Below are 15,507 nucleotides of genomic sequence, written 5' to 3' on the forward strand. Positions count from 1 at the left end.
TTTTCTCTCTACAGACAACACTCCAAATTGAAATTGACAGGAATTTTCCTTAAAAAATCCCATTTTGAGTTTGTGTATTATTCTTAAAATCAAAGTGAAAAAAAGAAGAGACAAAACTCATTTAAGTCAAGAGGTCTTTGTGTGAGTCTCTGACAACAAAACCCACAAAAATTTCTTTGTGAACCTATTTGTAGGAGGTGGTCTTAGATGGCAGAAGAGTAGGTGCAATTTCATGCCAAAATGGATGTCGCATATCGTACAGCAACCTGATTTGCATAAACACAACACCTGCTGTGTCACTCCGCCCAACATGTTGCAAGTATCTTCATCTGGAGTCTTGAAATGAATGAATTTCTAAACAGTTTCATCTAGTCTTGCTTTGCAAGACCTTCCTCCACTGCTGCGCTGCGGGGGAGGGTCTGGTTAGTTTAACGAATTACGAGATTGGAGAAAAACGTGCTCTGGTTCTTGGGCCTTTCTTTCAATCAATCACTATTGCCTTGGGCGTTGCTCAGCACCGGGAAAAGCTAGATAGTCTCAGGAAGAAGAGAGTTTAAAATGCAAAAACAAAGGTAACGGATATCCGGCCTAAATGAGTGAAATCCAACGGAATTTCCATCGACAACGGAGCAATCGCAGAAGTGGAACGTCGAGGATATAGACTAGGTTCTTTCTGACCTGCACATAGGCCTGCACATGCACCTCAGCCTGGTGCTCTACGACATGTTGTTTAATATTTTCTAGTTGAAAAAGGAACTCAGGAGTAAATAATATGAAGGGTTACTGGCAGCATTCCAGAAGTTCTGTTTTCATTTCAGGCATACGATTCCTATTATATCATTTTGTCCCAGTTTCCCATAATTTCATCTCTCTTTGTGCGACCATTTCACACCCTCGTCCCTGCCTCTCTCTCTCTTGCAGGCTACCAGGGTGCTACTTGTGAGCAGAAAGTGGACCCGTGTGCCTCCAGCCCCTGTCACAATAACGGGACATGCCACGCCCAAGGCCCTGGCCCCCTGGGGTTTGGCTGTAGCTGCACGGCAAGCTTCACCGGCCCTACATGTGCCCAGCTGGTGGACTTCTGTGCCCTCAATCCCTGTGCCCACGGGGTCTGCCGCAGCGTGGGTAACAGCTACAGGTGTATGTGTGTCCCAGGTGAGCTGCAGTGTCAGTCATCTCAGTGACTGGTGCTTCTACTTCAACTTGGGGTGCTGCTGAGCACTGATGTCATGGTGCTGTGGGCATCAAATGCCCATTTTAGTCAAAGTCAATTCGAGGTCGGGACAGCTCACCTTGTTTTTAGTTATTTGTTGAGCAGTACACAATAAAAAAGAGCATGTGTTACAAAAAAGTGGCAAATTTAAAATAATCTATTGATCCTCAGACCATAACAGCAATTTCCTCCACAATTCAAATATAGGCTATTATGTTTATGTTCATCAAGCAAAAAAATATATATATCTGACCAGCTTTTAGGATGGGAAGATACTTCACATTAAAGGATCAGGACACGACATCTTGACTTTTGATTTACCACTCAGATTTAAAATATGAAATAAGTCTCTATAAACATGAGCTATTGCCTTGGGATCCCTGAGCACCCCTTGGGCCTGAGATCAATTCAGAAACCCATCCATAGCTTTAAGATACCTTCTGACTCTTGTTCTGAATCCATCACCACTCTAAGTACAGCTTTACAACCAACACATAAAGCTTACTGAAATGTAAAAAGACGGTGACTTTTAGCATGGGCTCTGATTCAGAGGAGCAATAAATGTCGTCTGGCTGAATGATGAGTTATTTTTAGACGGGACGATTGTGGCGCTCGCTCCAATGCCTCTATGATGAAGTCAAATGAGTGGAATGATGACTTATCATTATCCATTGTCTTGCAATTACCTTGCTAGGATGGTGAGATAGATGACTTTCCCAGTGGGCCATGAACATAATTTGACACTTTGCCCCTACTGTTTTCTGTTTACACCGTCTGTCAGTCATGTGTAAACAAGTCACCATCTGGGTCTTTTACTTGATGCCCCCATTCACTCTCCTGCATCAGCAGCCTACACAGTAGCTTCTTTTGTTGTCTATTTTGCAGTATGGCTCAGCTTGAACCAGGATGCTATTGACATATCTTAAAAAGTGTAGTCTCTGCAGGACACAGACAAATTGCTAAACACCTTTTTTTATATATATATTGATTTGGATTTGGAATGATATATCTAGCTCTTTTTCAAACCTGAGAAACAGTTTCCAAAAGATTTGAACTGTGAGAGTTAATGCTTGATTGGTTAATCCGTCCTTAAGCCATGCACTTTATGTTTAATATCAAATGATTTCACTCTTGCTGTGTCCCCACATGCAGAGCATTCGTCCCTTGCTTTCCAATTATTGAGATCTATTTTTTCTTCCCCACAGCCTTAGTTTTTCTATTATGCATTTCTTTCACATTTTCCTTTTTTCTGCTTTTCCCCTTTGTCCTTCCATGTCGTTATCTTCCGGCTAGTTACCTCACCTCATTCCCCTTTCATCCTCTGTTGTCTGGTTGCCATGGTGAAGCAGTTATTGTGTGTGTGTGTGTGTGTGTGTGTGTGTGTGTGTGTGTGTGTGTGTGTAGCGCCCAATCAATTGTCTGAGTCTGTGACTATGCTGGTTGAGCAGATGCTGCCATCCAATCAAATGTTTCCACTGAGACAACCCTGTCTAAAGAGACTGGTGAAATTGGGGATGTGTAATTAGCATCTCATACACGACAGTAAACACAAACACAAACACAAACACACACACACAAACAACTACACACTTTCATGTGCATCATACACACAATCATACCTCAGACACCAGCTGGCATTCTGATAAGGGGGAAGAAAAGGTGAATTTTGATCGAAAACTAAATTGACCTGTGTGTGTGTGTATGTGTGTGTGTTTTGTAGAGCACTTGTGTGCCTGCATGTGTTCACATGAGTACAGTAGTTTCTGTGCTTAACTGTCCTGTTTAAATCTGTGATTTTGGGTGTATGGTGTGCAAATGCCTGCTGGCTGTTTGAAAAAAGCCTCACATGAGAGGCTGCCAGCCCACCAGCCAGCCTACAGATAGCAGACAGAGTCTTGGAAAAGCACTTGACATTTCACTGGCATTTCACAGAGAGGACCCTAGAGGATCTGACTGGGCTCTTCATTAATTCCCCCTCTCTCCTTTCCCAAACACACGTTAGCTAAGGTCCAGGTAGGGTTTGTTGATTTTTTGACAGCACTGGGACCCAATTGAAAAATGTAGTCAAAGTGGGAGCGGAGCTTATGAAAACAGATTGCTACATTAGTTGTGTAAGGACTCAAGGGACATTGATCTTCTGTTGATTTTTGTTCTTAGTGGTAGACGGTGAAGCAATTCTCTGAAGTACAGCTGTGAATGTGAGCAGGTATTTGAAGGTACATCATATGACCCGGAAATATTCATGTCAGCCTATTTACTGAATATTGAAATGCATAGTGAATGACTTGACTAAACATACTGACATTCACTCTATCCGCCAATCTCTTAATTGCATACATATATACATATATAGTATAATCTGTGCATTGCACTTAGCTTCTAAATATTAACGGAGAAGTAGAAGAGTAGACGATTGCCTGTTACTTATACACTGACCATGTTGTCAGATGTTGCAGGCTTATTCTGCCTTAGTATGCAGCTGCCATCCCATGGAAAACACAGTGCACTGCATGCCATTTGACCTTATGTCCAATGCCATTGAAATGTTGGCAAAATACTGGGCTGACAATATATTAAGACATATATTGGACAATTAACAATTGTTTGATTGATTGACATCTGTAGTTAACCAGTGTTGTTTTTGTATCTAGGCAGATCCAAAGATGTGTCAGTACATGTAAATGACTTACACTAACTGCTGATCAAAGACAAATCTCTTGGATAAATAAAGGTTAAAACATCATCTGGGTGCAGCAGCAAAATGACATGATTAAGTATTTAATGACTCTAACATTAATATATGCTGTATACATTTGTGTGTCCCATTAAGGTTACCATGGCTTGTACTGTGAAGAGGAGTACAATGAGTGTCTTTCAGCCCCCTGCCAGAACTATGCCACCTGTAGGGATCTCATCAATGCCTACGAGTGTGTCTGCACACCACAGTTTGAAGGTATGTACAGTATGTGTGAGCATATGGGCGAGTATGTGATCATTTTTAGTTGTATGCACACACCTGTATATTAGCTTTACTTCTACGTAGACATTAGGGTTTCATAGGATATGTTCTCTGTGTGTGTGTGTGTGTGTGTGTGTGTGTGTGTGTGTGTGTGTGTGTGTGTGCAGGCAGACACTGTGAAATATACAAGGATCCATGTCTGAAGATGCACTGCCAGAATGGAGGCCACTGTGAGAGTGCAGGACTCAATGTTTCCTGTGCCTGCCCACCTGGATACCTTGGTGAGCACTGTTACCTTGATTAGACAGTGGGTCAGCAACAGTACAGTAACAGTGGTAGAGTAACTCCCTCTTAGTATGATTTGCAGTTAAGACTGAACATAGGATATGGCAAATGATGCGTTTAATAAACTGCATTAAAATTGACTGCATTCAAGCTTAATGTAGAATAAGATGCGTCTCCCCTCTCGTGCAGTTTATTATTGTGATGATATTTGGTCAAATAATAGTGACACATTACAATTCTGCATTTTGCCGTTACTGTTCCTGTGTTTGAAAACAACTGCATGAGGAGTCAGAATACTGGGAGGCTCAGTTTCTGCTCTCGGGTTTGTTGCTCTTGTTATTGAAGCAACCTTACCTGTCCACTTAGGGGAGAAATGTGAGGTCGACATTAACGAGTGTGAGAGCAACCCTTGTCACCATGGAGGAACCTGCATTGACCAGTCAAATGGCTTCACCTGTCACTGTCCACCTGGGTGGGTGGGACCCAGCTGTGAGATCCGTAAGTCAGCCTTTCAGAAACTGTCTGGTTCAGCTATCAATCTAAAATCTGGCATGAGGAAAGCTAAATGCCTTCTGTCTGTCTCTGTGTGTGTGTGTGTGTGTGTGTGTGTGTGTGTGTGTGTGTGTGTGTGTGTGTCAGACCTGCAGTGGAAGCCGGCACAACACAGTGAGGACACCCTGACCAACATGCCCCGCCACTCCCTCTATATCATCATCGGAGCGCTGTGTGTGGCCTTTGTTCTCATGCTCATCATCCTCATCGTGGGCATCTGCCGCATCAGTCGCATCGAGTACCAGGGCTCATCACGCCATGCCTACCAGGAGTTCTACAACTGCCGCAGCATTGACAGCGAGTTTAGCAATGCCATCGCCTCCATCCGCCACGCCAGGTCAGTGACAGGATTTGAATATATTAATTAGTTGACAACAAAGTCTTTTAGGAAGAATGTTACAGAAGTGTTGTGAGGTTAATGTCACTCAAATGAGTTATGTACAGTAAGTATTTATTTGTTGGGTGCTTTTACTTATTTTTGCATTTCAAGGTCCACTTACTCTATTTTTCTGGAGCTGAAAACTCCAAAACAAGCGAGTGGGTCAGTTACTGTTTACTGTTACAGTTTCCATGGTCAAGGATAAACTGTCAAGTTCAAGTCAGTTTACAAGTCATGGGAACTACTACTTAACTTCTGAAAACAGTTCTGTTTCTGAATGAATATCTTTTTTTACATGGCATCTGAGAAAATAACACCTAATAACATCATTAGGGTCATTGGATAATGTCATCATGGGTTATTATCTCAGCTTTAGCCGGGAGACCTTAAAGTTCTGACGGACAGCCTGATTTACAAACTCTGGATGTTGAGTTTTAAACAAAGGGACAATAAACAGGCAGGGAGCGTCTCAGAAAAGACGCTGTTGATTTGCATTGTGGGAAGTGTAGAAGCCAGTGGTTTTAAGGTAATAGCAAGGATATCACTGCACACGTTTTAAGCGTTCTTGTTTTTATTTTATTATACTATCTTTTTGTGATTCACCTAACTTTATAGAAGTCCAACACTGAATCAGTAAAGCGCCCTTTTAATAAAAGTTACTGTTTACTCACATAATTTGTTACCGTATCACTAACTCAGTACCAACAAAGTAAGGGGCTACATTACAAAACTGTATTTGATGAGGCGATATTGATGCATTGTTTGTGTTTGTGCTTTCTCGTTAGATTTGGCAAGAAGGCCAGGCCCGCCATGTACGATGCCACTCCCATCGCCTATGAAGACTACAGTCCTGACGACAAGCCTTTGGTTACCCTTATCAAGACGAAGGATTTGTAAAACACAACCCTCCCAAGCTGTACACTGATATACACATGAGCATACACCCACCCACCCACACACACACACACACACACACACACACACACACACCAACAGAAACAATATAAATCTTGAAGTATTTCTTAACAAAAAAAGAAGAAAGAAACCTGAATGTAAATTGGAAAAAGAATTGAAAGAAAATCCAATGCTCTGTAGTTTGAAAAAGCAACTGGATTTTGATACATCTATTTTCCTGTCAAAGTCCACGATAAGGCTTTATTGTAGTATAAGAGCATACTTTGCATTACTTAAGTTATTGATGATGAGCGACACTACCAGTAACCCCTGCTGTGTAAGAGTAATGACTTTAGTCCGCACCAGACTGTCTGTCGCCAGAACCAGAAACACACAAGCCTAAATTTCTATAGTATTAACTCAGCAGACAGAGCTGAAGGCAGTCCTTACAGGTGTCGTAGAAATAGTTGCACTCCTCTAGGTGCATACACTGTATCTTTTTCTATATCTAAAAAACAAAACAATCTGCAGTAGGTTGCCTTACCTTGTGCATGGTTAGATTAGATGTTCTCTCTGCATTATTTTAAAATCTCTTTGTACTTGATTGTTGTTTTCTTTCATTGCAGTTATATTTCTCTCTGTCAAGATTGTGCCAACTATTTTTGTTGTTGTTGTAATTTGTGGTTGGTAGATCTAATACACACATGTATAAAATACTAGTCACACAAATTTTCTTTTTAACAATACACATTGTCCTGTTCTTTACATGCAAGTTTCTCAACGGTGTATGAATAGTAAAGAAAGTGGGTTTACTGGAGTACTGTGTGACCCTATGTATTTCAGTGATATTTAGGATAATGGGTAGGTATATTTCTCACTGCACAGAAAAATAGTTGGTTTTACTAAGTGTACCTGTTTATGCCAGTGTACAGATTAACCTCTAGTATTGACAGTGTTAAATAGTTTCTGGGTGAGAGTGTCTTAGCTAGCTTTAGGGAGGAGAGGGAAAAGGAGACTGACAGGGACAATGTCTACTCCAGAATATATATGCTTCTGTGTCCTGCCAAAGGAAAACTCTCTGTCAGTGCAGCTGTGTTGTTCCTTCTAAGGTCAAGCAACGTTTTACCAATAGGCTCAGCTTATCTTCCTTTTTACTCTCATTTTAAACACAGCGACCACATGATTACCTAGTATCTATGTTGAGTGATATAAACAATAAAGATTCAAGTGAACATAACCTAAAGTACTCGCATGGTGTCTCACGTGAAGTATGTTGTTCTGACAACAGTGAGTGGTGAATGGTTGCTTTTTAAATTACCTGAAAAACTGTGTTCATGGTTTTGTGGTTATGTAGAATTAACACCAATTAATCAATCACGTCTGCAAACAAGATTTTCCTGTCGGGGTCAACAAACCATTTAATGCTCCAATGTTGTTTTTTTCACTGCATGGACCATATTTTGGGCAGGATATCCAAAAAATATTAGTATTTAGGAGTATTTAGCTTAGTTCAACACCATCATACTAGTGAAAACACTAACATCAATTTAAATTGAAACATAATACAATACCAGGAAATAGAAGTCATTATTTATTGATGAAATGGTAGTTAAATATACTGTAAGTATGATTGGGAAACATTTACAGTAATTGCATGAATCTAACCTAATGAGTAGTTTGCCTTAAAGGATTAAATCCAGTTAAAAAAAAAAATTGTTGTTGCATTTTTAGGCCTTTTTTTCTGACAGAACAGCTTAGACTTGAAAGGGGAGAGAGGGGGAATGACATGCAGCAAAGGGTCACAGGTCAGAATTGAACCCGCAACTGCTGTGGCGAGGACCAAGCCTCTGTACATGGGGCGCATGCTCTACATATTGAGCTACCCAGGCACCCCTACTCCGAGTCATTTTATCCTGGCGTATTGACCATACATGTGGCAGTTGCGTATGTTGTGACTCTATGGGTTGTGTTAACTTTGCACTTTGCCACCTCTGTTGTAAAGATTTGGAGAAATGAAGACTCGTGCAAAACAATGTGTGTTATGGCAAGCTGCGCAAGCCCAATACAGCGTTCCCGATAAACACAACTTTTAGATCAATCATTCCAAATGCTTGTCTCCGAATTTTTCTGAAAGCAAAAACAGAAAGAAGACCTCTGAAACAGCTAGCGCAAATTTAGCAAACACACAGCGCCACATTAATGGGAAATACGAATTTTCTACAGCGTCTGTCTTTCTGCAATATCCCAAGGCCCAACCCAGCAGACTGAACCGTCAGAAGCAGGAAAGCCCTTTTATGGAGTGTTGGTAATGTGAACAACCTCAGTGGCCTCAGGCTTTATCCAGATGTTCCTCATGTAAACATCTCTAAATACAGACTGAGACTGTGGAGTCATGTCACTCAACACACCTACATATATTATATGTACACTCAAGCACACACACACACACACACACACACACACACACACACACACACACACACACACACACACACACACACACACACACACACACACACACACACACACACACACACACACACACACACACATTTCAGGAGCACCAGATTCTATTGATGGTTCTCACCTTTGCTTATGGTCTGCTTTGGAGGCCTTGTGCTTGACCTTAGTCCTCTGTTGGCCCTGGAGGGTCAGTGTGTTAGCAGTTTGGCTTAACACATTGTCTATTTTAGAGATTCTTGCACTCTTTCAAGGCCTTCACCTTGATGAACTAAGATTCTCTCACTGGGCTAGAAGCAGCAGTGGGGTTTCATTACAAAACAGTATAACTTTTCAGAAAAAGAAAAAAAATATATTACACAATTGTTAAACTGTATGCATTTTGGAAGCAGTAAAAACAACTCCACATAATAATAGATGATCATTCAGTGGATTCCTCGACCCCACTTTTAGAACAACAAGGACATACTAACCATTCAAAGTTTAAAATAGTCAGGCGAACTGAATGCTTCTGGTACAACTTGTTTTTGAGAAGCATAAGAGGATCACAATGTGTGGGCACGACTTCAACAATTCCACATAGACTTTGTCCTTATTTGCCTTTGTAGATCTTGGGAATTATGAGAATGGAAGATTTCAACTTACCACATTTCACTGAAATAATGCCATGCCATTTATGTATGGTTTTCTATGGTATTCTTGCAGTGGCTGGCTATTCTGGTCTGGAGGACTAATCTTCTGAGGCCTTGAAGTCCTAATTATAATAATACTAAATATAATTACAAGTGCCTTTTGGGATCCAGCTGAGAGTGTCATGCATTTGTTATGTTGATTGTACATTTAATTGATATCAAAATGAGATACTTGTGTATGGTTATTGGACATTTTTTGTTTTGACAGCTAATTTTCTGTCACTTGAACCAGAGCTGTGTCATTAAAAAAAACAGGTCTTTTCTTAAAATGACAAATATGAAACATGATAAGTCAGTGTGGACCCCATAGAAGGAACTTAGTACACTAACCAAATGTGCTTTCTTTCCCATCATTTTACAAATGCACTCATGTTGGCCACTTGGGGGCAGAGGAACCAGCTGTAAACACCAACATTGCCTTACAAAGTTGTTGGGGCAAACACTTTTCTATTTCCACATCCACAAATCACAGAGCAACATTAGCATTCATTTCATGTCATGTTTCTGGCCACACAACCGATGTAAGTCCAATATTTACTTTCCCTTTCACTCTGGTTCGTTTCCAGTTCTCCTGAAGGACATATCTGGCTCTTAGCTGCTAAATGCTCCACGGTGTTCACCAGCTAGTCGCTAACAGTCTGTTTGGTTGGGTGCAGGGCAAGCACTTGTTTTTTTCACAAGAAATAGCTGCCTGCTGAAAGCCGGGTAGATGATAGCAGTGGGAGTGAACCAAAACAGTAAATTTGCAGGCTATAAAACCAAAACAATTAGCTGAAAGACGCAAAAGTGCTCTGTAGCAAAGGTGCAGAGTCAGGTTGCAATTTGCTGTGGGTTGATTACTATAGTTTTAAGATCTATAGTTTTTTTATTTAAGAGAAAGCTTGAAAAATAAGTAGTTGTCTGTATGTAGGACTTAGCAAGACAACTAACAGCATGAATTCTCTCATCAAAACTGACAAAATGTAATGTCTGGAAGTTTAAAGGGGCTGTACTTGAAATACTGAGAAGAAAAAACACACACCCTCCACACTATCACAGACCTTTCCCCAATCCGAGAAATACCTACTTTTTTTTAATCTTTACAGCAAATATTTGTTTCCTGTTATATTAATGATCTGGATGGCAAGTGGGCAACAGCCACTTTAAACTCGCACCATACGGTGTTAATCTTTCTGAAAAATATATATTTTTTAAATGCCACACAGCATCTAAACAGAAGGCTACGTTATTAGCATAGTTGCACATGTAAGCTAGGGGCACTGTTTGTCTCTTCTCTGATGGAGGTTTCGATTTCCTAAAGCACCTGAAAGCAGCATTAGGAGCCGACCAGACGCGCAGAGAGCAGGTACCTCCACCTGCTGGTTGGTCCGACAACTACAGCCAGGCGGAGCAACATATTCTTCATTACCGACCAGTCCAGATTGAAGGAGGACAGAGAGGCAAGCCGTGAAAGCGAGCAGATGTGAACCGGACTACGAAAAGAGAACAAGCTGCAGTTAAAGACGGAAGACCTTTGATACTGCTAATATGTGGCAACCCGCTTCGGAGCGATTGCAGGTAAGATACGGGTGTGTGTGAAAGGCGTATTGTCGACAGGGCAGCAGTAAATAAACGGTTGAGCCGTGGCGGTAACAGTCACTGAACACCCCCCCCCCGTGCTATGCATGGTTTCAGCCTGGAGAGACTTGCTACGATTTCTGAGCAGCTACAGATGTTTTGTTAGCAACGTCTTTCGCTCGAATGTTGTTAGCCGTCTTTTAAATGCTAGGAACACGTCCTTGTTATTTTAACAATAATTTGCTTGCTAATCTCTGTCTACCTATGTGATACGTTTAAAGGAACCTATTCATGTTACATAAACCGGGGATACAGTGCAACAATTTGTACCTCCGCTGCATTCCGGTGATATACCGCTGGTAAAATATTTTTTAAATTGCAAATTCCAAGCATAGCAAGCTGTATAAAATGCCTATTTTGTCCCACGGGCCTGTTTAATCCCACAGTCTACCTTCACACTTACCTACTGAGTGCCACTGCAGGCCTTCTCTTCTCAGTCTATTTCCCCTTCATGTTGTCACATCAGGATGCTTAATCTACTGTTTTCCTCCTCATTAGCGAAAAAAGAAGAAGACGAAAAAAAGAGTGGTCTCTGTTGAGTAACCTGCCTGCGACCTGTTAAGAATTGGAAAACACACCGTTAATGACACGTAGTTTGATATCCAGGGGCAAGCTGTGTGCACCGAGTTTGGCTTCACGTCTTCTGCAGACGTAATGCTCTCCAGATGTAGGCCTGCGGGACTGCCTGCCAAGTGAACTTGCACAATCACTTCTTCTGCCCAGGCGTCAAGAAGATGAAATCACGAATTATTTAAACTGCGAGTTCCGGTGTTCAGATGTGGAGTTAGGGGCCGCTGTAAATCATCCCGTAAACACACATCTGCATGACCCCCTTGGCGCTTAATTCATTTTAACATCCAAGTAATGTTACTGGCTCGTGTGTTGCCGAGCAACCGTGTTCCAGAACTATCCGCCTTTGGATAAAATTCTATAATTTCTACTGTATTAGCTGTCATTGATTAAGGTTGACACTGTGCTGTGAATTTTGGATGAACTTTTGATGTCAAGTTCAACAAGTGTCTTATCAGCACTATGCTGATGATCAGTTTATGAGGGGTGCAGAATGGGGGACATTCACAGTTATCATGCATCCACTCTGTGTGAAGAACAAATGTGATTTTGTTGGTGTTACATTTGGGAACCATTTCATTAAGATTCTGAAACTTTTGCACAAATAAAAGAGTAGGCAGAGCTATTTTTCAAAGTGGCACTCCACCGATTTACACTTGAAGATCAGTTTTCTGGAACTTATCATGGGGAGAGGTTTTTTTGGTCGGAGAAAATAAAACTAAAAAAACAAGAAGCGTGCTTTACAAACTGATGGCATGTGGAGACATGGGCATTTATGTTGAGTTCATGAGTTCATTGAGTTGCATTATGGGAAATGTTGGACACAGTTTTGTGAACGTGCAATGCTAGCTGGAGGGAAAAAAGCCAGGTTAGCATGTTTGAAGATATCATACTTGTGATAACCGTCACTTGGCTCACACCGTCTGGCCTCCTGGAGAACAGCTGTGGCCCAAAGTTGACAGAGTTTAGCATGTTCCTGCTGTCCCTTTGAAAACTAGCAACACTAAAGGCAATCTTTAACTTGACAGATGAATTTTAAGAAGAATTTGGATCAACAAAGTCTGCCCAGGTAGTTCTGTTCTTTGGATCACTAAATAAAATGTTACAGTTCAAAATTACATTGTAAATGAAAACCCCTTGCAATGAAAAGTGGTTAAATAGAAAGATAGCAGTACATGTCCATTGCCTGCTTTGTAACCCTGACAACGGCCATCCATTAGACTGGTATCCATTACTTGTTTTGAGTCAGGAGTGGTGGGGTCTTCTAGAGCTGAAGGTGTCAGGCAGCTGATCGAGAAAGTACTAGCGTTAATCTTCTTCTGTTTTGTTGTTTTGATTCACTATGGCATCCGTCCATATTATTCTCACTTGTGCTGTCCTCTGTTGCCACAGCAACACCTGATGTCTTGCTGCATTTTTGTCAAATGCTCAGGCAGGGAAGGGGGAGATGTGGGCTGTGAGAAGATACACGTCGTGTGGAATGAGTTAGGCATCATCACCAATGGCAAGCCGCTTTTATATTGACAAAATATATACAGCGTATACTGCCGAAGTGTGTGTTGCAACGCTGTGTGTCCGTGCTTCTATCATCATGTTTTCCTCTCCCTGTCTCCGTGTCCGTTTCCCCATCCCTTCTACCTTTTGCTGCCTCAGTCAGTTTCAGGGGCCCGTTTTCTTCAGGCAGAGGCCATGTTGGTTCAACAAGAGATTGCACAATATGCAGTGGTCTGGGCACATATACACAGCCACAAACACTTGTATGCAGTTGCCATACAGGTTAAGCATGTACACACACATACACACACACACACACACACACACACACACTTTTTGAATATCCCTAGGGCTACCAAAATGTTTTTTCCCTCTGTCAGCAGCTTTTCATTTAGCCATGGTTTCCACTTGTGACACTTGAATGTGTGTGACTCTGACAAACAGGGCTGAGAACATAAAAAGATGTGAACCTGACCGTGCAGTAATTTGCTTTTATTTGTTTCTGTCCCTTTGTCTGTCTGTCTGTCTGTCTGAGGTTGCTTTATGGCCACAGCTATTTGTTGAGACTGTGGTCTTGGTGGCAAAAATAATCCACTAGCAGACTGGCAAAAAATTCCAATGGTGCCTTCGACACATATTTTTTCAGCCAGCACACATTTGCCTCTTGTGAACAAATGGCTTTTGGCTTTTTGTATTTGATGAATAGATAGAATCTCCTGTTTGGAAGTTATAATTTTGTCAAGGTTTTCTATCCTTCCCATATGTCAAATTTGAGCCGACTTCAGCTATGTAGCTATTTGTTCTTTTGTACAAAACACTACCTTGGATCGCTCTTCTTGGCCTCACCTTTTTTCTTGTTGTGTCCTGGTATTAAGCAGGGTTAATATTTCCATTTGGTAGATTTATTGGTATTTTTTTGTCACGAGCAGATTCATGTGCGCATGGCTCCATGTAGACCATTTAAGATGTTGCGGTGGGTTCATTGTTTATGTCCAACAGTTGTTGATGTATTTACTGTCAGCCAGAAATTGCCCACAGGTTCTGAGGTTTGGGCACTGTAATACCCACTTCCTCCTACAGAAGTAACCCACCAATCACAACATCCGATCATTTACCTTCTCCCTCCCACACGCCCTTGTGCTCCAATCATGGTTAAGAAAAATAGGCTTTCCTCTGCGTAGGGACATCCCATATTCCACGCCACTCAGACATTTCCGCTCGTAAACTATCCCAGGATCAGAGAGACGAGACAGTAAACATAGAGGGACAGCTTAGAAAGTTGCGCTGCCCAGACCTTACCATGCAATAAAGTGAAGGAGGTGCATCCTACTTTTGGCTTTAGGTAGTAACTGCCACCACACGCTGGCTCTTTTCTCACTGGCTAATAGCAGTGATTTGTTGCCTGTTGTTTTGTAAGCAAAATACCTTGCTCTGGAGGTACTCTATGGAGTTTCTGACTACTAGTGGCACAATTGGACAATGTTTTTATGAGCTTGCCAACATTTGGTTAGTATGTCGTGAGCCTGTCACCATTTGGTTAATATCTCGTGTACATGCTCAATGACGCATATGCAAATGGCGATGGAAACCCATTACTGCCAATAGTTTCCTGATAATCCACTGATCAACAGGTGGTAGTAACATCCCAAGAAACTTAGCAAGGCATTAGCAAAAGGCAGGGAAGAAGAAGACTGCCAACAGGCAAAAATGGATGTAAACGATGCAGGTTCTGAAATTGGCTTTGCAAATAAATGTTTTCTAGAAGACCTCAAGCATACAATTTATTTCGGTGAGTATTACTAAGTGTAAACAAAACTTTGTTTAAAAGAAAACGCCACAGGGTATCTTTAAGTTTTGTCAGCTAGTATAGGAGGAGCAATTTGTCCCACTTGGTCATTAAATACAATTCTGGATTCTTTTAAAGCTCAGTTCCGTACTAACTGTGATATGGTGTTATTGGCCACATCGATTGCAGGCATCAACCCCAAAATTGAACCCCAAGCTGGTAATGGTGACACCAAATTGTCTTCATTCACTGTGTGTTGATGGAAACACACATTCATATGATTTTGTTTCTGGATCATGTCTTCTCTTTTGAAAATGAAAAGATCTGATGCAGTACAGATGACATGGTAACACACAGTGGTGTTCTATGGTCTCGCACTCTGCCGACAGACCTACAACATCTGGTACAGACACACTACGCACTTTCATCTTCCAACCTGCTACATGTGTGTGTGTGGGGCCGTCTCTGCAGATGTTTTTGAGACACTTACAACAACTGTTGACAAACTGTTTTGGTTTTGAGGTCTGTGTTAACCTCCTAACCATTCTTTACACAACACGTTTTTGGATGAACCAGTAGCCATTTGTGTATCCAAGGGGTGTATCT

The 15,507-nt window shown here is 41.4% G+C and overlaps 2 protein-coding genes across 3 annotated transcripts in view; both read left to right on the forward strand.

The window, feature by feature from the left end:
• The window catches only part of dner (delta/notch-like EGF repeat containing), a 52,269-nt gene extending 44,747 nt beyond the window's left edge, over positions 1-7,522 (forward strand). Inside the window, exons 8-13 of the mRNA XM_034867365.1 lie at positions 922-1,155; positions 4,044-4,166; positions 4,340-4,453; positions 4,824-4,955; positions 5,097-5,346; positions 6,174-7,522. Coding sequence (XP_034723256.1) covers positions 922-1,155; positions 4,044-4,166; positions 4,340-4,453; positions 4,824-4,955; positions 5,097-5,346; positions 6,174-6,285 — 965 coding nt within the window. The 3' untranslated portion in view covers positions 6,286-7,522. The remainder of the gene's footprint in view (positions 1-921; positions 1,156-4,043; positions 4,167-4,339; positions 4,454-4,823; positions 4,956-5,096; positions 5,347-6,173) is intronic.
• A 3,211-nt stretch (positions 7,523-10,733) lies between these two features.
• pid1 (phosphotyrosine interaction domain containing 1) overlaps positions 10,734-15,507 on the forward strand; it is a 38,043-nt gene continuing 33,269 nt past the window's right edge. For both annotated transcript variants that reach the window (XR_004656051.1, XM_034867321.1), the window contains exon 1: positions 10,734-10,991. Coding sequence is in view for 1 of the 2 variants with exons in the window: in XM_034867321.1 (XP_034723212.1) it covers positions 10,962-10,991 (30 nt within the window). In the remaining variant the exon portion in view is untranslated. The remainder of the gene's footprint in view (positions 10,992-15,507) is intronic.

The sequence above is a fragment of the Etheostoma cragini genome, chromosome 3 (genome assembly GCF_013103735.1).
Source record: "Etheostoma cragini isolate CJK2018 chromosome 3, CSU_Ecrag_1.0, whole genome shotgun sequence".
In the NCBI taxonomy this organism is placed as follows: Eukaryota; Metazoa; Chordata; class Actinopteri; order Perciformes; family Percidae; genus Etheostoma; species Etheostoma cragini.